Source organism: Somniosus microcephalus, chromosome 5 (assembly GCF_052327205.1).
Source record: "Somniosus microcephalus isolate GS21.2 chromosome 5, FLI_Smic_1.0, whole genome shotgun sequence".
Taxonomy (NCBI): Eukaryota; Metazoa; Chordata; class Chondrichthyes; order Squaliformes; family Somniosidae; genus Somniosus; species Somniosus microcephalus.
Window position 1 is genome coordinate 211,154,557 of NC_140991.1, and position 22,908 is coordinate 211,177,464.

General features: G+C 41.2%; 1 protein-coding gene across 2 annotated transcripts in view; it reads left to right on the forward strand.

Moving 5' to 3' along the window:
- skap2 (src kinase associated phosphoprotein 2) overlaps positions 1–22,908 on the forward strand; it is a 380,245-nt gene that overhangs the window by 21,274 nt on the left and 336,063 nt on the right. For both annotated transcript variants that reach the window (XM_085988646.1, XM_085988647.1), the window contains exon 4: positions 6,116–6,214. In XM_085988646.1, the coding sequence (XP_085844772.1) occupies positions 6,116–6,214 (99 nt within the window). The remainder of the gene's footprint in view (positions 1–6,115; positions 6,215–22,908) is intronic.

Here is a 22,908-nt window from a genome sequence, read left to right on the forward strand (position 1 = left end):
ATCAGTGTCCACCAGCTCCCACATATTGCAGCAGTAACACATCACTTGCTCTGCCATTCTATGTAATTAATTAAATTTTTTATTATTATTTTTAAATATCCTCTGCCCCGATTCTAGATGATGAATATCACACCTCTATTTAATTGAACTTACCAACTTATAAAGGTTTCAAAGGGAAGGAAAAGCACTCACCAACCAGCCAATCACCTACCAGCTTGGCTGTGATGTCACTTTTGAATTCTGGCCTCCCTTTGGAATGTTGCCTGTGGAGCCTGTTTAAGCTGCCTCGCCACGCTGCTCCGACTCGACACCCGCTGCTGCTCCCGGCTGCCTCGACTAGGCCTCGCCTCGCTGCTCCGCCTCCGCGATGTCTGCTAATCCTGAGACTGGCAGGAAAAACAAGACAAAAACAAAACACAAACAGCACCTCACACCCCACTTACCCTAACTCTCTCACTTACCCAAACTCTCAAAAGGCACTCTCTGCTGCTAGCACTCCGTGCTGCTTGCACTAACACTGGTCTTTTTATACTGTTTGTCCTTTCCTACCTCTTTAACCTCCTCCAGCCCTACAACCCTCCGAGATCTCTGCACGCCTCCATTTCTGGCCTCTTTTGCGTCCCCGATTTTCATCGCGCCACAATTGGTGGCCATGCCTACAGCTGTCGAGGCTTTAAGCTCTGGAATTCCTTCCCTAAACCTTTCTGCCTCTACCTTTCTCTTCTTTTTAAGATGCTTCTTAAATCTACCTCTTTGACCAAGCTTTTGGCCATCTGTTTTAATATCTTATGTGGCTCGGTATCAAATTTTGTTGAATGACACGTCTTGGGATGTTTTACTTTGTTAAAGGCGCTATATAAATGCAAGTTGTTGTTCAGTGCCAGTTTTTGGCACTAAGACTTTCTTGGCACTCATCAGCATGGGTGGCATATTCTTTGAGATTGATCCACTCTTGAGAACAGTCAGTTGTTGGCCTGGAATTTGTGGTCGGGATGATGGCGAACCATCAGCGTTCAGTGTCATTCTGCCTTTGAAACTGACCGCAACTTCGGGATTTGGCGCATGCGGAAATCCTGAAGTTCTGGTCAGTTATTGACCGCTCTGAAACAGGCTGCACTGTGCCCCCACCCCACAGAGCCGGCAATTTGTGTAATCAGTCAAATCATTGAAACTGAAGAAAACTTCGGCTCTTCCGTAGTAATTACACTGTTGAATTCCCCACTAAAAGTTAGACCCATAGGGATTAGGTGTAACTGGGGTTCTGACAGCGTTATTACTGCTAAACAAATGTTAAGGGCCTGGAAAACTAATTTTAATTTTGTGCAGAGAAAACTTTTCAATTTTTTTTTTTTTTTTTAAAGTTTGTCCATCTTTATTTCAGGTTTGCCTTTTGCCCATGAGAGAGTCCCAATCTTTGTTTTGCTCTCTCTAACTATTTAAAAAAGTTAGAATTTTAAGAATTTACTCACTTCCTTGTTCACTGTCTCTGAGAATTCTGCGCTTTGATTGGCCGCTTAGACAGCCTGTTGATGTCACAGTAGTTTGCACAAAGGACTCCCCACCAACTTTCGTTGATTTGAATTGAAGGTCAGAAAACCCAAAGTTCCCAACATAGGGCTCATGTGAAACGTACTTCGGGGCCAGCAGTGAAAGCTTTCACTTCGCTGCTGACCGCAAATTCTGGGCCATTATTTTTAAATAGGCTTTGATATCCTTTACCTCCTTGGGATTTACTTTCCTCGTCACTTCTGCTGTGCACAAGCCCTGCTTGTAGTCTTCCACTGCTTCATTCAGCATCTTGTGACCTTGACCTTTTAAAGAAAGTCATTTATGTTAACTTTGTAGGTATAAATACATTGATAAAAGGACCATCAAGTTCTTAAATATTTTTCGACTTGGGATGCATAGAGTATTCCTGGTGAAAACTGATCTTTTTCTGGATTAAACTGTTGATCCGTTCTGGAAATACCCAATGTTGTACCACAAGAAGTCTGAACTTTGGTTACTGGGATGATGAAGGTGATATAAGTGTCTCACAATTCACTGGCACCATAATAGCATAATTTCAAGGTATTTTAAAGAGCCATTTCCTCACGCTGGTCTTCACACAATCTTTTTAAGTGGACTCCTCAGCCAACAATGCCCTCTGTTTTTTCTGCCCCTTCTGAGACCTCGTACCTTTTTAGGACTCTCAGTCCTACATTGCGATTGCCCGCTGCCCTTTTTATCTCCAAGTGACTGCGGAAGATAGTATTTGCACATGAGCTGGACTTGGGTTCCAAATTAACAAACTAGATTTATTTTCAGAAATTAAACAAATTGGACATGTACAGAACAACTATGTACAATTTCAGCAGAAACTACCTTTAACTATATCATCTGTTCCACTAGAAATCAATGCAAAAGAGAGTCTCATATTTGCTTTTGGTACGATTTTACTTGGTTCCTAGTTCCCACGGTATTCTTGGTACTGTCTTTTATTGCTTCCTCAGCCTCTCCCTGGAATGCATTTAATGGCTTAACATTTCCATTTGCAGGTTGAATAATCCACAAATGAGTGTTGTTCACACCATCCAAGTGAGGTCTGCCTGACTTAACGCATTAATGTTGTATGGTACAAAAACTGTCTTGTGAAAGATAGACGTACTGGGGGATGGTGGCCATCTTAGTCCTTCCTCAGCTGCAGCCGTATCCTTATTTATGCAGAGCACAAAGTATCCATAATACATTAAAAATGGTGAATGGTCTCAGAAATTCCAAAGGTGCTACACCTGTAGGTGGTGCTCTCAATGTAATATTATATTGTAGGAACGGAGGTTCCTAGTGAAAAGACTCAGGCAATTAAAACAAAGAATTTTAATGAAACAAAACTGGTTCAGACTGGAAACTGCTGGAACACGTTGATAGTAGGTCTGTTCTCTCTGGAGACTCCACGAGGACAGTTGGGCTGGTCCGTTGGATGATGTCATCACGTTCTTCCCGCCATTGTGAGGTCACGTGACTAACGGCATGACATCATCACGTTAAAACCGTGCTGTAAAGGTAACTAGACATAGTACAGTTAAACAAAGTAATTAAAAATACAGACACAGGTTATAACTACAATGCTGTTAAAGGAATTATGTACAACTGCTCGGAGTCCTTTGGTGGCTCCACCACAATATGACAATTTGGAATCAATGGGACACCACCTCAGGTTATGTGACAGCCCAAGCAGTACCTTGATTGACGCCACAGAGTAAATGAGGAAAGCTGCAGGATAGAAAACATCATGTCCATTTTTGACAAATATTAAGCAACTGAATACCAGAGGATGTCCTCAAAGTGGAGGAATGAGAAATTTCAGTTGAAAATAAATACCACCCCCCATGTTGAACAAATATTTGCCTCCCAGTTTCTGAGCAAATTTGCGATCTCCATTTCTTAAAGTTAATTCAGTTTATATGCAAAGCTAATTCTGCCTCTATACCTTGACAATACATGAAATCTGTCAAATTACTCTCCCCATCCCTTTGAAGAGGTTCTTGGGAGTACCTCTTATTTGCTCTGATAAACAGTCCCCATGAGTTACATTTCATGGGTTAGCCCATCTTCTTCATTTGCTGCATCTTTGCAGTGAACATTTTTGTCCTGGGTCAAATTCAACAAAATCTGTTGATTGTGGTCTGAATATACTGCAAAATGTTTGCCATAGAGATACAAACAGCTGCCTTTACAATACCCACACTACACTAATGTATTCTTTCCCAATTGTTTAGTATGACAATTTGTATAGCAACCGCTTGTGGCTCAAATAAATAATAGAATCCTCTGCTCCTTGACCATATACCCGTCGTTCACAGCTGTGTTTACCGCAAACTACTAATGTAATTCTGACTGGCTAGGGCAGGTTCTGCACAGAGTGTCACTTTCAGCTTGTTAAAGGCACAAAGTTTGGCTGATTTGCGACAGTCCATGGCCGAAAAGCTGTCGCAAAAGCAGAAAGCACTATGGCTTCCTTATATAGTAGAACTTGCAATAACCTTTGATTTAGATGAGAGTTGACAGGTACTTGGCATGCCTTGGCTTTGCAAGGATCTTCTATATGTAAGGCATACGTCACTCATCAACTACTGTCAGGTCATTTAATTTCCTGTAATCTGCACAGTCTTATGTGTAACCAAGTTTCCCTGAGAACAGAGGCTGAACACTTATCAATTCTTTAACCTGCTATATCTGTTTCAAAAATAACTAGGAAATGGTATCAATCTTCCGCACAAAGTCTCCCCTTCATTCTTCACTATAAAATCAATTGTGTTGTCCTCCTTGCATTTCTGCAAGGTCAGCAGAACAGAGGGGGCCACCTCCTCATGGACGAGGTAAAGCTTCAACATATTCACATGGTGCACCCAATGTTTATGCCATTGGAATGGCATTTCAGCCATATAATTTATATTGCTGCGCTTTTCCAACATAGTATATGGACCTTCCAAGTGAGCCTGGATCTCGTTTCTTTTTACCTGCAATAAAATTTGGTGGTATTGGGTCCTGATTTTGCAATTGTACCAGAATTTCTGATGGCTACTTGCACACCTGATTTGCTTTCTCTTGGACACTACTGAATGTATTTAATAATCTGAGGGAGAGAATAATTGGAGTTAAAACATTAAAGAACATGAAGCTTTTTATCCCTGATATCTCCAAGGTAATCTAGCAAAACTTTAGAATATCAATGTAAAGGTGCATTTATACTACAAGCTTGTACCACAAGTTTAGTCTTGGTATGAAGCAATTTTGGCTTTGCACTGACATTAAACTTGCATAGTGTACCTGAACTGACTCCAAAATGAAGCGGAGGGAGACTTCCTTCTCCAGGGAGTCTCGCTACACTCTGCTCCAATATCAGGCAGGTCCCTCACTCTAGGTTCTGCCTGCATTTATGATATTATGACAATGTCATTGCAAGGCAAAATAGCTTTGTATCTACATTTTGGTTGTAGTGTAAATGAACATGAAGATTGCAATTAGCTATTCAACCCAGACCAATTGCATTCCATAGATGATATTTTCATGATTCCTACAGCACTGGAGCCATTGTAGATTTGATCATCTGTGCCTATGTTTAGAACATTCATTTTCAACCAGATATTTTATCCAGTTCTCTTTTAAATCCAGTTCTCTTTTTAAATGAGTTAATCAACTGCTTTTTGTGGGAATCGTCTTCATATTCACCATTCAGTAGGGAAAACTGCTTTTAATCTCTTGGCTCGCTTGTGGGTTGCTAATTTTGTACTGTGTCCTCTGGCTTTGCAATCAATTTAAGTTAAATTATCCATACCTGTCAACATTTTATAGAAGTGGACCACATATTTAAATTTTTTCTCCAATAAAAATACATTAAATTATTCATCGAACCCTAAATACTGGAAATACCTCTGTCATTCTTTTCTGAACCCTCTTTACTCCATTAGTGTTCTTTTGAAAGTAGGCTTGCAAAATTGCTTCTATTGACAAAGTGCTGGTGATGCCCAGAAGTTCTGATGCTGCAGAATTCCTTTTTTAATATAAATGATGTTGACTGTTCATTTCAGGGAGGTTTGAATCTCGGCCAGCAACTGGTGTAACACGCTGGCTGGCTGCCTGTTCTAGCGGCAAAGAGGCCCTCATGATTTTGAGGCCCCGGCCTCATTTAAATTTGGCAGGCGATTTGCAGGGCGCCAAACTTGCCAGCAAGGTAAGTACGCGGATGGAGGGGTCACAATTGCAGAGGGTGGGGGTCCAGGAGGAGCAGGAGTAATAATAATTCAACACTTACCTTTGGTAGGCCTCTTCGGCTCCATCGCCCATGGAACTGATCGGAGCCTGCACGTCACATGCTCCGACCAGTTCTGGCCTAAAATGCTAATTGGGGTACTATTTACGTCATAAGACCCCATTTCCATATTGAAACGGGCCTACCGCTTGAAACAGGCAGGCGTTTTGGACACCCGGTGAGGCCCCTTTCTACGGCCGCATTGCCTATGTTCATGGGACTATTAACCCGTGTGTTTGTGTGTCTACACTGAACTTCATTAAACTTTAATGGACAATTCTCCTGTGCATGTTAACTGTGCTTAAATTTTTAATTATTTTGTAGGGGAATCGGATGATTCTGACAGCTGTGAAGAACCTTTGCCAGATAGTGCTTCACTGGCATCTGAACGTTATGATAATCATGAAGAAGCTGCTGCTGATGGTATGTAATAATGTTTATCTTCGTATGATCTGCTTTTGCCAGTTTTTCTTTAGAAACTATGAAATCTGAGCCTCCAGTTTGAGATATTGATTAGGTCCCTGTTGTAAGGCAGCTATGAGGAATTGAAGAGCTCTCTCTAGTGGTATTCATAGTGTATACAACCAAGAAAAAAGCAGCTATATCGATAAAGCACAAAACTTAGTCTCAATATGAAGCTCAGTTTAAAATATACTTGTCAAGCTTGTAGAACGTATCTGTTCCTAACAAAAATAAAATATATTTACTAGTTTCTAGTATGTCATTTGTTTCCTACTACACAAGACCAACATGAAAACTGTCTTTGAGGATGCTGTTTGTAGTTTCAGAAATGTTACATACCCTAAAGAAATTTATAAGAAAATCCTGATTTTTATGCCATCATTAAATGCATGCACAATAACTTGCAATTTATTTAGAAAATTACAATTTATAGTAAGTCACTGATTTATATTTACCTTTTTAAAGCACCAGCCACTTCCCTTAAATAACCAGCTATTCTATATGGTAAGGGTTAATAAAATGTCTAGCAGCTAAAATAGCAGATCCTTGTACATAAGGAGATTTATCAAGGCAATGAACTTAAAATGCAATGTTGATTTTTACATTATAGACCACCTATTTCTTTTAATGAGATGCATTATGGTTCCACTGAATTACACCGGGAACATTTTTCCTAAATATTATTGAAACTATCATATTCCAACTGAAGTAGTGTGCTAATCTTGTAACCAGAACAGGAAGATCACCGGAAGATGTCATAAAATGAAATAACAAATTTTTCCATTAAACATGTCCTATGTGCATATAATAATATTGTGCATTTCGTATAACAGAAACACAAGCTAAGGACTCGTAGTTAACCGAAAATAAGCCATTGGTGTTGCAGCTACAATTATTCACTTGCATTACAGGGCTCATGGATTATGCAGCTGTCCCTATCCTACAGTTTATCTTGTATAAATTGCTAGCCCCTGACTGGTATTTTTTTAATGAAAATTAAACCAGGAAAGGTACATTAACCCTTTCACTGAATTTTTATCCAGTAAAGATTGTTTATTCAAAGAATATATGAACTAAGGGAAAAGCTGCCTGAAAAAAGCATTAGAAGGAAACAGTACTGCATTTTTCAATTATGTGTTGTTTGCTCTTTTTGAGATGGGTTTAAGAAATAAACCATGGCTCCCAGAAAGCAACCAGTAATAACATCTTAGCCTGTCTTTGTTATATTTGTCTAACATGTTTGCTGAGGATATCCATAGCTGAGATTAGCTGAGTACATTCACTCATAAAATGTAGTTCAATTTAGGGTTGAGAATCAAATGAGATTCTTGTTCATGACTAAGAGTTAAGCAGAAGTTAGTTTCATTCATTCTCTTCCCCCTAATACCACCGTTGAGAAATATATTGCAATTCCATTAATTTCAAAATGTCCTGTTGTCAGCATTGAAATACTGACCAGAATGTTTTAACATGAAACTGAAATTGCAGCCTAGAAGTTATGTACATAGTTTGAAAGTTGCTGATGATTTTATACTGAATGGTTTAACCAAGGAGAATTTCCAGGATCTGAAGCAATCATTAAACTTAAATCAGAAATAAAAACTTTAACAATTCATAGTTGAGCAAAATTGGGTGTGGTCTTAATTCATGGTATAAAATCTGACTATCCATTTAGCAGGATTGCACATAGAGTAAGAAATGGCATTAGAAATGTGTTATTAATATTAATACAGTGGTACTTTTGACATATCCAAGTAGTGTACTAACCAAAAATTTGAAATATAGGTTTCTAATTGGAATGAAGAAGCATGTTTTGAAGCAAGGTTTCTACGGGCTCATAATGCTTACAATGTGATATTCAATTGTGCACAGCATAATGTCAGGACTTTACAATCCTGTTTCTTTCCTAGCGGATTAATTTAACACAACCAACTTGTGTATAATTTTAAAAAAAAAGAAAGTACCCTTCTATGCGACTTCCATGATGTGTTCACTAAGTTTGGGCTCTCCGTTCCAAAATGCTATGTTAAATTTTTGTAATAAAATTTTTTTTTTTTTATTCATTGATGGGACGTGGGCGTCGCTGGCTGGCTAGGCCTGCATTTAGTGCCCATCCCTAATTGCCCTTGAGAAGATGGTGGTGAGCCGCCTTCTTGAACCGCTGCAGTCCATATGGTGTAGGTACACCCACAATGCTGTTAGGAAGGGAGTTCCAGGATTTTGGCCCAGTGACCGTGAAGGAATGGCGATACAGGTCCAAGTCAGGATGGTGTGTGGCTTGGAGGGGAACTTGTAGGTGGTGATGTTCCCATGCGTCTGCTGCCCATGTCCTTCTAAGTGGTAGAGGTCGCGGGTTTGGAAGGTGCTGTTGAAGGAGCTTTGGTGAGTTGCTGCAGTGCATCTTGTAGATGGTACACACTTTTTATTGGTTTTACAAAAATCATATACAGTACTATGCATGGAGCCTCACCTGCTAGGAATGTGTTATCGCAAAATCATCTGTGCACTTCCCATGATTTTCCAATGTATGCTTCCGATGAGTAAGGCTTCACACCAGAAGTATGCATCAGTAAAATCTTCCCTGAGAGTTGCACTCAAACAACATGGGGGTGATTTTGCCAATGGGGGCGTGTTGGAGGCAGGACTGCTGCTTGTCGGGTTTTAGTCCTGCCCCCAATGACTTCTGGCCAACCCACGCTATTTTCCCTTGATTGACTTTGTTAAGCCCGCCCAACGGGCTTAGCAGGCCAATTAAGGGAAAGCCGGTGACAGAGAACGTCAGTGTATGACGTTTCATCTGTCAGAAATTTTTGACGGATGAATTGTCATCGTTTGACAGCTTTGAGAAGCTGTCAAACACTGACATTCCCTGTTGTTTGGTGAGTTCTTGTAATCAAGGCTCAGCAAACCTATTTCCAGAGCAGAAATCAGATGGTTGTTGCATCGGAGAATGCAGCAGCCATTCTGTCATCTCTGCCGTGGAGATGCCGGAGCCTCCGCATCCCCAACGATTGAAGCCAGCAGGAAGAAACAAAGTTAAGGAAATTTTTTCTAACACTTTTCACTCGCCTCACATACTTACCTCTCCACACTTGCACCCATCACTCACCTCTACAGCGCACTTTTGGACCCCTCTCATCCCCGCAGATCCACTGCTAGTCTCGCTGACCCTGGCGGGGTTTCCCAACGTCAGGAAGCCCACACCTCTGCTGGAAAAATGGGGATAATCCTCTTAACTGCCTATTAACTACCTGTTAACAGGAAGTTAAGTGGCTGTAATCTCCCTTCCCGCCTCCAGGAGACGGGATCCGGCGCGAGTCGGGTACCCGTCTCCTGGGATGATGGCACGGAGGCGGGATGGGTACCCGCCCCCAGATTATTTTGCCATTTTCCCAGCAGTCCCGCCTCCAAACCTGTGTCCACAGGGCTGGCAAAATCGCCCCCAAATGTCAACAGCATAATTGCACACTGAGCAATGTCTAGTTTTCATCTCTGCTTACATATACTGCATTGTTGTGTTCTATGGTGTAGCCATTACATTGTTCAATGGCTTTTTTAATTTTTAAGTGCTCCACTACAAAGACTAAGGCACGGTTTTAACTAACACGCCCAGTGAAAATGGGGTGTGTTTGGGTCAGATGCCCAATTTAAGTCCGGCCCGATTTTGCACCCCATTGACTTTGCAAATCAATTAATTTGAAAATCAAGTGTAGTGTAAATCGGGCGTCTCCGTTCTTGCTGGGCAAGTTAGGTTAAAATCGCGAGCTTAAGTCTCAGTAATTATGCAGAGAATTTCAGCAATTTGATCTTGAACTCAATAAAATGAAAGCGCTGCTGCAGAGCAAAGAAAGGATGATTTTACTACTTGGAGTAGGTATATATGTAAACTTGTACGTTAAAAGTTTAAATAATATTTTTCCCACTGTAATGCCATTAGCACTAATGTGCATTATATGTTGGCCCAGTACGCCACCCGACCTCCGAACAAAATCTGCACTTACCTGGTACGAAGCCCCAAATGAAAACTTACTTTGAAATGCTGCAGAGTTGTGCGCAGCTTAGTGGCCCACGGATCCCAGGGGCACACCGTTGTGCACAAGTGTACCTGGGATCACGTGGGGTGGTGCTCCTTTGACTAGTCAATCAGGAAACACAAAGCCCTGTGGCATCCAGCCTACAGTGGAGTTAAGCATAGCAACCTGACAGCCTCACTATAAATACTGGCTGACCTTCACTCTTAGATTTATTTTTCTTTTAACACAATTGCAAGCTTGCATCAATACATTTCCATATATCTGTAAATGACCTGACAAAAAGTTAAAATCTATTTTGATGCCATAAACTTGATAACATTATATAAATAATACACAAATGCAAAACCCTGTCGCCGCAGAATTGTAACGACCAAACCCTTTTACGGCCCTGAAATTGCAATTTTCTCATCTCTTCCCCCCGCCGCCGCCGCCCCCCCCATTTACGTTGTGCAAACAGGCTCCTGCTCCTTGGGATTTAGTGCATGCGCAAATGGTCAATTTTAAAGGCAGTATGATGGCGCACTCTGAGTACGCTGTCATACCAACCGCAAATTCAGTGCTATTATCTCTATTTGCTGTCGAATGCATAAAATTGATTCCAGTGCAGGAGTTATATTTATTTTGCTGTGGTTTAAGATGTAACAACTGAAAAGAAGCTGGGTATATTTCAAACACTGATTTTTCTTTAAAAAAAACTAGCTCTGCACTGAGCTCTGTAAATGAGCACAAGCACCTATTGTGAATTGTTGAGCTCATGTTTATTCTCTTCAAATATAATGCTTGTTGACATTTGCAGAGGGAAAGGTTAAAATTTGTAGCAGTTCCACGTCTGTAATACGCATCTAGAGTGGCACTAGAAGAAGCTCTGACCACAATCTTTCAATCCTCCTTTGATATGGGAGTGGTGCCAAAGGACGGGAGGATTGCAAATGTTACACCCCTGTTCAAAAAAAAAAAGGAATAAACCTGGTAACTAAAGGCCAATCAGTCAAAAGTCAGTGGTGAGAAAACTAGCATAGTCAAGGACAAAATTAATTCTCACTTGAAGAAGCATGGGTTGTTAAGCGACAGCCAGCACGGATTTGTTAAAGGCAAATCATGTCTGAGTAACCTGATTGAGTTCTTTGATGTTGTAACAGAGAGTGTTGATGAAGGTAGTGCAGTAGATGTATACATGGACTTTCAAAAGGCATTTGATAAAGTACCACATAACAGACCTATTCGGAAAATAGAAGCATATGGTCTTAAAGGGATGGTAGTAACTTGGATACGTAATTGGCTAAAGGATAGGAGGCAGAGAGTAGTGGTGAATGGATGTTTTTCTGACTGGAGGGAAGTATGCAGTGGGGTCCCCCAGTGGTCGGTATTGGGGCCATTGCTTTTCTCTTGTTTATATAAATGACCTGGACTTTGGTATAGGGAGTACAATTTTGAATTTTGCAAATTATACAAAACTTGTCAACATGGCAAATAGTGAACAGGATAGTAGCAGACTTCAGGAGGACATAGACAGACTGGTGAAATGGGCAGACACATGGCAGATGCAATTTAATGTGGATAAGTGTAAAGTGATGCACGTTGGGAGAAACAACATGGAGAGAGAGAGGTAGTATAATCTAAATGTTACTATTTTGAGAGGAGTGCAAGAGCAGAGGGACCTGGGGGTGCATATTCACAAATTGTTGAAGGTGGCAGGGCAGGTTGACAAGGTGGTTAAGAGAGTGTATGGATACTTGGCTTTGTAAATAGGGGCATTGAATACAAAAGCAAGGAAGTCCTGCTAAACCTTTACAAATCACAAGTTAGGCCTCAGCTGGAGTATTGTGTACAATTCTGGGTGCCAATCTTTAGGAAGGATGTCAAGACCCTGGAGAGGGTACAGAGGAGGTTTATCAGGATAACACCATGGATGAGGGAGTTCAGTTAAGTGGAGAGATTGGAGAAGCTGAGATTGTTCTCCTTAGAGCAGAGAAAGTTAAGGGGAGACCTAATGGAGGTATTCAGACTTGAGGAGTTTTGATAGAGCAAATAGGGAGAAAGTGTTTCCTCTGGCAAGTGGTCATAGATTTAAAATAATTGCCAAAAGAACTAGAAGGGAAATTTCTTCAGAGGGTTGTTAGAATCTGGAACGCACTACCTGAAAGTGTGGTGGAATCAAATTCCATAGTAACTTTCAAAAGGCAATTAGACATGTACTTGAAAAGGGCTAATTTGCAGGGTTATGGGGAAAAGGCTGGGGTGTGGGATTAAATTGGACAGTTCTTTCAAAGAGCCGGCACAGGCACGATGGGCCAAATCACCGCCTTCGGTGCTGTAAGATTCTATGATTTTATCCATTGGTGTGAAAATAACCCACTTACATGAACACAAATTGAACCTTATGTTTAAAAAAGTGTACTGTTTACAACTGGAAATGTACTTTTAAAAAAAATGTTTCTGGATAATGAGCTTCTAACTGGAAAAGAACTATCACTGGCAGGTAGAGCAAAGCAGTGTGCAAGCAATTTTAAGTACACATTAGTGGAGCTCAGTTTTGCCTAATTAGAGAGCAATATGAGTGTAGCAATATTACTTCATTTCCAAAAGTGGTACCTGTGTGAAAATGGTGCTTGCAGTATTATAACTATATTATAAACCAAGGAGAAAGACCTACAAGTGGGTAAAATAGTGTCCTATAGTATGATTGTCGCAGATTGTAATGGGCAGTAAAATACAAACAATGTAATAATTATAATCTGCTGTATGAAAATGTAAATTGTACAGCGTCTGTTGCAGGATCTTTTTTACTCACTTTACTGATTTTAAAAAAAGGGAAGTATGTAGTTACCACAATGTAGACTATATCAGAGTGAATTTTAAAATGTTCAGACATAGTCGAGGTATATAGCTTGGATGCGAATCTTGTTGCATTTGTCTTCTAACCCTTTTTCTCTGATTTGTAGCTCAGAGAGGTATCTAGCCCTTAATGTTGTAGCTTATTCAAAACCACAAATGGTATTTTAATTATTGAATTTAAAACCATATTTTTTAAGTGTTACACAAATCATTTTAACAAACATTTCTGGTAACTAGTGTAATGCCATTTAAAGTCAAAGCAGAGTTGACTAGATATTGAGTTTCACCTGTATACTTTCAATCCGATTCCATAATTATAACTTTTCTATAGTATTGCAATGCCTTTGACCTTAATCATATCTAACCAACTTAACTGTGATGCACTTTTATTTTATATATTTGTGTTGAGAAGCAGAGCTGTGAATTTTCATACGAGTAATATTAAATGCACATTTATAATTTATTATCTGCAGCTATCAGGATCCCTTCTGGTCAGCTTATTAATAAATTGAAAATGGCACCTGTTCTCTAAACTTCCTTTGGAATCTAGATAATATTGAGTGATTTTAAGCAATCCTTGCTAAAGGAAAATAATAGTTACATTTGTGTTGTATTGAAGACCCATAGCTGTCACTAAAGCATCAAATTTCTGCAAATTTACATTTGTGACTGAGATTAAACATGCCTGGGTCAATTATGAGGTAAGTCCGTGGCACTGCTGTTGCATTTCCATCTCCTGACTGTACAGCCTTCATCTCAGACACACAACACTACACTTCTACATCATGTAGCCTATTCAAATTGATGCAGTTTACATGTCAAATCATGATTGCCCAATGTGGATATTTTTTGTATTATGTACCCTATTCACCACCTGGATTCTTAATTTCTCTCATTTGGGATGTAACCGTTTAAGCATCATCTTGATCAAATCCTTGAACCATAACTGTATGCTCCATTGCTTAACCATTCGAGATGAGTAAAAATTTGTAGAGTGCTGGTACCCAAGAAACGTTGCCTCTTATTTATACGATAGTTACTCACCTACTTGCATCTATTAAGAGCATAGTGATCTTTTCCATCTCTGGATGAGACGTGAATGACATTTGTAATTCTAGAATTACTCTCTTTGTAAAAGGCACCACCTAGTCCCTCCCCCCAGGTATTTGGAAGCATATATTAATAGCTCAATTAGGTTCAGGTTGCATGAAGAGCTTTATACAAATCAAATTATAATGTCTGTCCTTTTGCCCTTTATTAGTTAGCATTCAGACAAAATATCATTTTTGGTAAATTATAAACTTCAAGTACAATGGATGATTTTTCATAATGCTGATATAATTTTCGAAGTACTGTGAAGGTCAAAAAACTTACACCCATTCAGTCCTTTTTATTTCTGTGTCTGCTTTCCTCCTTCAATCTCTGTCTGAGTCTTTCTAGTTCAAAAGTTCACTCAATTCCCAAATGACCACCTAATTTTCCAGTTATTCCCTCAAGCCATATGTGTTTGGGTTTCTTTATGGTTTATTAGGTACTGTAGGAAAGAAACATCCGTTATATCTTCTAATGTAATTCACACACACTTCAGTGGTGCTTCTTCTTGATTGCTGGCAGCAATTAAATCACAGCAAAGAAGGGTAATGCATAGACTCCCCAGGCCAACGCTCCCCTACGGAAACTGATAAAGCCTAAAAAATAAATGCCAGGCCCACCATTACCAATCTGCCTTTTGGCTGGCTGCAAGCCTGATTGATTGTGAAATCATAACTTGCTCTATGCTAACAGGGAGAGTTCACTGGTAGGTTATTGTGAGCGGATAAAGCACTGGATGAGGTTTTGATTTTTCTGTATCGAATCTGGGTACATCAGATTAATGGAATTTCAATTACTGCTTGGAATTGCCACAGCTTTGTCAGGAAAACTGATGGAGATTCTATAGCCATGTCTAGTAGCTAATACCAGATGCAAAAAAGGTGTGCTCTTCCATTATACCAAAGAACAGAGATAAATTGGAATTGGATTGTTTTTAACTTTATTGATGTCTGTATTTTTGTCCTTTTTTCATCTTTTCACCTCTTGACAGTTCCTCTATTAGGTTTGACAGTAGAGTAATAGTTTGAATTTATGAATATGATTCAAGTTGGATGTTTACATTTTAACTTTACTCACGCCACAGCTAATTGTTTCTATTCAACAAGTATACAATACTGATACTTATGGATAAGTTTTCTTGAAAACAAACCTACAGATCTTGCACTTCATAAGAGTAATTGTGGAGTGATTAATGAATCATTGAGATTTGCACAGAACAAGGTAATGAGCACATTACTCACATGAGGATCATTGGTTATCAATATATTTTGATACCATACCATGTTGTATTTTTTTCTCCTGTGTGAACCTGAGGTTTATTTTGAAATCAAATTACTTCAGTATCACCGTGGATATTTTGTAGCATTTATTAAGTATTTATTGAAATCAAATCACATTTGATGAGTGGAGCATTGCAAACTTCCCTTGTTTTCAGAATGATGAGCAGAATTAGTATATGAAAATCATTATTGGCAGTGTATTTAATTAATGTGATAAATTATATTGTAATGGGAATGATCAATGCTCTGGTATATTGTGGTTTGATATTTCTGTAATATCATTAAATAGAAAAGAATAGATATCTAGAAATGATTACAAGGGTGTAATCTAATTGGAATTCAGATTATGTCTTAAATTGCAGTAGAAAGCTTGAGTAGGTTCTAACCATTATCTTAATCCCAAGATTACATAAATCTTGAAATTGTACCCTGGAATCACTTTAGATTAAATATTTTAAATAATTTTTTGCATGAGTTTTGTTCAGTTTGGATCACTTTGTTTATGGCCTGTAATTGTGTCTGTGCTCTAACTGTGGCTGTGCTTTGCTAATGACGTTCATACAAGATGTTAACAATCCTGATAGTGTTACAAATTTATATAAATAATATACAGTTGATTGCTTAAATTCTGTGTACATTGTGCATCTGTTTTACACTGGGACAGAATTTCTCAGTAAGCCGCTCAAGATTATTTATTGATAAAACTTCAGTAGTAACCTGTAAAGTGCTGAAGGATTAGCAATTGCAACACATCAATGATTGACATAATGACACCTACCAGCTGAAAAGATCCAAAATTAAATAAAACTACCCATAAAGTGAATAATATCTAAGAAATTGATATTTGGGCATAATTACTTGGGACTCAGAATTGTTCAACTGCTTGAGCTTTCCTTTCATAGTTGGTACTATCTGAACCCTTTGTACAAATTACCACCTTGAAATTACTCCTACCTATCCATCATTTTCTGTAAAATCCACTAAATTAAACATTTCAGCAGTTTTGATCACACCTGGCATGTGATTTGCATGCTACATTTACATTTGTGGTGTATAGCATTTGCTTGCACAATAACTATTGTGTAGCTAGCAGTGGTGTAAAAGTTATACTTGTGCCTTTTTTGTGCCAAAATTACTTATACGGACTCATAAATTGCATCCCCAAATTTTTAAGTCATGAAACCCTGTGCAAAGATGCATAGAGTTTTAGGATAGGATAGCTATAGCTTATTTACAACTAAATTGTTTCCAATAGCACTTTTCTTGTATCTGATTGGAAAAATAGAATCAAGAGGTGAAATATACTAGACTAAAGAAAAAATCGCTACATTGTGATGGCTGTAGTTTTAAAAAAAGGTTTTGGAGGGGAAGGGCATCAGTCCATGATTGTGTCTGTTTTGCTTTGACCTTTGTACTGGGATACTCCTACTGTTCAAGAGCTGAAAATGTAGTACTACTGTTGGGTAAGAGAATGATTAATGGACCTTGTGGTGACTGACTGACTGAAAATAACTAAACAGTAGAAATGAGATGTACCTGTACTATGTCTTTTAAAAAAATTTACAGCTAAAAATCCAACTCTGATTTGATTGAATTTTCTAACTAATAAGCAAAAAATATCTGCTCAAAACATTTGCTGGAAATTGATATTTAAGGAGTCAGTTATTATTTGAAACTAAATAAAATTAACTTCCAAGTACAGCAAATATAACGAACTGACTTTATCCTCTTAATTGAATGTACCTACCGTTCATGGGTAACTGCTAAAAGTCAGAGGAAAATTGAAGCCACTCTTATTACAAATCATCGAGAAAAGAGATTTCAGTTTTAATTACAGTAAAAGGGCTTGTCATAACCCCATATGAAAATAAAAACCTTGCTTGTTTAATAGCATATAAAGGCATTGGGTACAGTAAAGTGGAGAATATAATGGGAGTGATATTAACACCACCCCCCCCCCCCCCCCTCCCCAACACACACAACGGGTGGGAGAGGGTTGGGGGATAATAATTTTAAATCGTGGCATGCGTCTCCAACCTGCTGCATACACACCTGCTACCATTTTTACGCCGGCGGGTAGCATGGCGTGCGTGTGTCCCGTATTGGAGAGGCAGGACATTTCATTATAATAATTAATCGAGCCCCCACAGTGCAGTTGGGAGCCTGATTAAAATTTAACAGCTGTCGGCCAGGTTTCCCAGAGCTCGGGAAACCTGGCAGTGAAATGGAGACTGGAGCATCCAGCCCCAGCAGGTAAGTGTTTTTTTTAGAGCACTCCTTGTAAGCCAAGAGGAGCAGGAGTGCTTCCCCCCCCCCCCCCCCCGACCCCTTATGCAAACTGTCTGCCTCCCTTCTGTCGATTATGGCCTCTCTGCTCTGCCGCGATCGTCTGACCCCGCGGCACCCCCCAAAAACCCTTGATCTTTCCCTCCCTCCCTCCCAATTTCTGGGCTCGGACACCAACCACCCACCCGACCCCACCAGCCCCCTGATCTTTCCCTGCCTCCCTACTGATTGCCAGGCTCTGACCCCCACCAACCCCGGATCTTTCCCTTCCTCCTGCCTGACTGCCGCTGGCTTTGACAACCTGGCTGGCTGCTGGGCAGGTAACAAAAGAAGAAAATTATAATGAGGTCCTCCCTTTAAATTTGGCAGGACCTCCACGTCTCTCGGATTTCCAGGATTCCCCTCCACTACTGTGCTCCCCTGCTCCTTCCCCGCCTCCCCATAAATATAGGAGCCAATATCTCTGTTACCTCTCTGCATTGTAAGAAACATAGAAACATAGAAGATAGGAGCAGGAGTAGGCCATTCGGCCCCTCGAGCCTGCTCCGCCATTCAATGAGATCATGGCTGATCATCCAAATTCAGTACCCTGTCCCTGCCTTCTCCCCATATCCCTTGATCACTTTAGCCTTAAGAAATATATCCAACTCCTTCTTGAATATATTTAATGAACTGGCCTCCACTGCCCTCTGTGGCAGAAAATTCCACAGGTTCCCCACTCTCTGGGTGAAGAAATTCCTCCTCATTTCAGTCCTAAATGGCTTACCCCTTATACTTAGACTATGACCCCTGGTTCTGGACTCCCCGGCCATCGGAAACATCCTTCCTGCATCTAGTCTGTCCAGGCCTGACAGAATTTTATAGGTTTCGATGAGATCCCCTCTCAATCTTCTAAACTCCAGTGAGTATAAGCCCAATCGACACAATCTCTCCTCGTACGTCATTCCTGCCATCCCCGGTATCAGCCTGGTGAATCTTCGCTGAACTCCTTCCATGGCAAGAACGTCCTTCCTCAGATAAGGCGACCAAAACTGCACACAATACTCGAGGTGCGGTCTCACCAAGGCCCTGTACAGCTGCAGCAAGATATCCTTGTTCCTGTACTCGAACCCTCTTGCTATGAAGGCCAACATACCATTTGCCTTCTTAACCGCCTGCTGCACCTGCATGCTTACCTTCAGCGACTGGTGCACAAGAACACCCAGGTCTCTTTGCACTTCCCCTTCTCCCAATCTATTGCCATTCAAATAATAGGCTGCCTTCCTGTTTTTGCCACCAAAGTGGATAACCTCGCATTTATCCACATTATAGTGCAATTGCCATGTTTCTGCCCAATCACCCAACCTGTCCAAATCGTACTGGAGTTTCACGACGTCCTCCTCACAGCATATCCTTCCACCCAGCTTTGTGCCGTCTGCAAATTTGGAGATATTACATCCAATTCCCTCGTCCAGATCATTAATATATATTGTGAACAGCTGGGGTCCAAGGACCGATCCTTGCAGTACCCCACTAGTCACTGCCTGCCACTCGGAAAACGACCCGTTTATTCCAACTCTTTGCTTTCTATCCGCCAACCAGTTCTCTATCCAAGTCAATACCTTGCCCCCAATCCCATGTGCCATAATTTTGCACGCTAATCTCTTATGCGGGACCTTATTAAAAACCTTCTGAAAGTCCAAATACACCACATCCACCGGTTCTCCCTTACCTATTTTACCAGTTACATCCTCAAAAAATTCCAGTAGATCAGTCAAGCATGATTTACCTTTTGTAAATCCATGTTGACTTTGTCTGATCCTGTCACTGCTTTCCAAGTGCTCTGCTATTACATCTTTTATAATGGACTCTAGCATTTTCCCCACTACCGATGTCAGGTCTATAATTCCCCGCTTTTTCTCTACCACCTTTTTTGAATAGTGGGGTAACATTAGCTACCCTCCAATCCATGGGTACTGTTCCAGAGTCTATCGAGTTCTGGAAGATGACCAGCAATGCATCTACTATTTCTAGGGCCAGTTCCTTAAGTACCCTAGGATGTAGATTATCAGGCCCTGGGGATTTATCGGCCTTCAGTCCCATCAATTTTCCTAACACCATTTCCCTACAAATATTGATTTCTTTCAGTTCCACCCTTTCATCAGACCCTATGTTCCCCGGCATCTCTGGGAGGTTATTTGTGTCCTCCTTTGTGAAGACCGAACCAAAATATGTATTTAGTTGGTGTGCCATTTCTTTGTTCCCCATTATAAATTCCACTGATTCTGACTGCAAGGGACCTACGCTTGACTTCACCAATCTTTTTCTCTTCACATATCTATAAAAGCTTTTACAGTCAGTTTTTATGTTCCCGGCAAGCTTACTCTCATATTCTATTAATCCCTTTGTCCTCCTTTGTTGAATCCTAAACTGCTCCCAATCCTCAGGATTATTGCTTTTTCTGGCCAATTTATATGTCCTCTCCTTGGATCTTATGCTATCCCTAATTTCCCTTGTTAGCCACGGTTGAGTCACCTTTTTTGTTTTATTTTTATGCCAAACTGGGATGAACAAATTCTGTAGTTCATCCATTCGGTCTTTGAATGTTTGCCATTGCCTGTCCATCGTCAACCCTTTGAGTGACATTCCCCAATCAATCCTACCCAACTCGCTGCTCAGACCATCGTAGTTTCCTTTATTTAAATTTAGGACCCTAGTCTCTGAGTCAACTACTTCATTCTCCATCTTAATGAAGAATTCGATCATATTATGATCGCTCCGACCCAAGGGGCCTTGTACAACAAGATTGCTAATTAATCCTTTCTCGTTACATAATACCCAGTCTAAGATGGCCTGATCTCTGGTTGGTTCCTTGACATATTGGTCCAGGAAACCATCCCGTAAACACTCCAAGAATTCCTCCTCCACAGTATTGTTACTAATTTGGTTAGCCCAATCTATATGTAGATTAAAGTCACCCATGATGACTGCTGTGCCCTTATTGCACGCTTCTTTAATTTCCCTTTTTAATGCCATCCCCAACCTCCGCCTCACTGTTTGGAGGTCTATATACCACTCCCACTAATGTTTTCTGCCCCTCAGTATTTCTCAATTCTACCCATACAGATTCCACATCATCAGAGCTAATATCCTTCCTTACAATTGTGTTAATCCCTTCTTTAACCAGTACTGCTACCCCACCTCCCTTTCCTTTTTGCCTATCTTTCCTGAATATCGAATACCCCTGGATGTTGGTTTCCCAGCCTTGGCCATCCTTGAGCCACGTTTCCGTAATCCCAACCAAATCATATTTGTTTACCTCTATTTGCGCAGCCAATTCATCCACATTATTACGAATGCTCCTCGCATTAAGACACAAAGCCTTCAGGCTTGTTTTTTTAACGCTCTTAGACCTATTTAGAATTATTATTTACTGTGGCCACGTTTGATTTAAACCGTTGATTTCTCTGACAGCCACTTTTGTTTTTCTCCTTCCTATCTTTTGCTTTTATCCTTGTTTCCCTTTCCTCTGTCTCCCTGCTCAGGTTCCCAACCCCCTGTCGTTTTAGTTTAAACCCTCCCCCAGAGCACTAGCAAACACTCCCCCTAGGACATCGGTTCCAGCCCTGCCCAGGTGCAAACCGTCTGGTTTGAACTGGTCCCACCTCCCCAAGAACCGGTTCCAATGTCCCAGGAACTTGAATCCTTCCCCATTGCACCATTCCTCCAGCCACGTATTCATCTGAAATATCCTTCTATTTCTACTCTGACTAGCACGTGGCACTGGTAGCAATCCTGAGATTACTACCTTTGAGGTCCTATTTTTTAATTTACCTCTTAACTCCCTATATTCCACTTTTAGGACCTCATCCCGCTTTTTACCTATATCGTTGGTACCTATATGCACCACGACAACTGGCTGTTCTCCCTCCCCTTCCAAGATGTTCTGCAGCCGCATCTAAGACATTTTTGACCCTTGCACCAGGGAGGCAACACACCACCCTGGAGTCTCGTTTGTGACTGCAGAAACGCCTATCTATTCCCCTTACAATAGAATCCCCTATTACTATAGCTCTACCCCTCTTTTTCCTCCCGTGCTGTGCAGCAGAGCCACCCCTGGTGCCAGGAAGTTGGCTGCTGCTGCTTTCCTCTGATAAGCCATCCCCCCCCAACAGCATTCAAAGTGGTGTATCTGTTTGAGAGGGTGATGTCCACAGGGGACCCCTGCACTACCTGCCTGCGCCTAGTACTCTGCCTGTTGGTCACCCATTCCCTTTCTTCCTGTTCAACCTCTACCTGCGGTGTGTCCAACTCCGTAAACGTGCTATTCACGATGTACTGAGCATCGTGAACGCTCCAGTATGCATCCAATCGCAGCTCCAGCGCCGCAATGCGGTCTGTCAGTAGCTGCAGCTGGATGCACTTCCTGCACATGTAGTTGTCTGGGACACAGGAAGTGTCCCTGAGTTCCCACATATCGCAGGAGGAGCATACCACATGGCCGGGCTGTCCTGCCATGACTTACCCTTTGATTTAATTTAAATTCAATTAATTAATCAATCCCACTAATTACACTACAGTTAAATGGTTTACCAACAGTCCTCGCTACACCAGAGAGACCTTAGCAACTATAAACCAGAGTTAAAGTTTAAGAATAGAGAAATACTCACCAACCAATCACTTACCTGCTTCCTGGTGACGTCACCTTTTGATTACTTTTTACCTCTTCCCCCAGGTCCGTCGCTCTGGTCGGGCCTCGTTTGCTGCCGCTGCTTTTAACTGCCGCCTCGCTGCTCGCTCCTCCCCCAAGTCCGTCGCTCTGGTCGGGCCTCGTTCGCTGCCGCCGCTTTTAACTGCCGCCTCGCTGCTCGCTCCTCACCCAGGTCCGTCGCTCTGGTCAGGCCTCATTCGCTACTGCCGCCTCGCTGCTCGCTCCTCACCCAGGTCCGTCGCTCTGGACGGTCCTCATTCGCTACTGCCGCCTCGCTGCTCGCTCCTCACCCAGGTCTGTCGCTCTGGATGGGCCTCGTTCGCTGCTGCCGCGTCGCTGCTCACCCAGGTCCGTCGCTCTGGTCGGGCCTCGTTTGCTGCCGCCGCTTTTAACTGCCACCTCGCTGCTCGCTCCTCACCCAGGTCCGTCCTTGTCTTT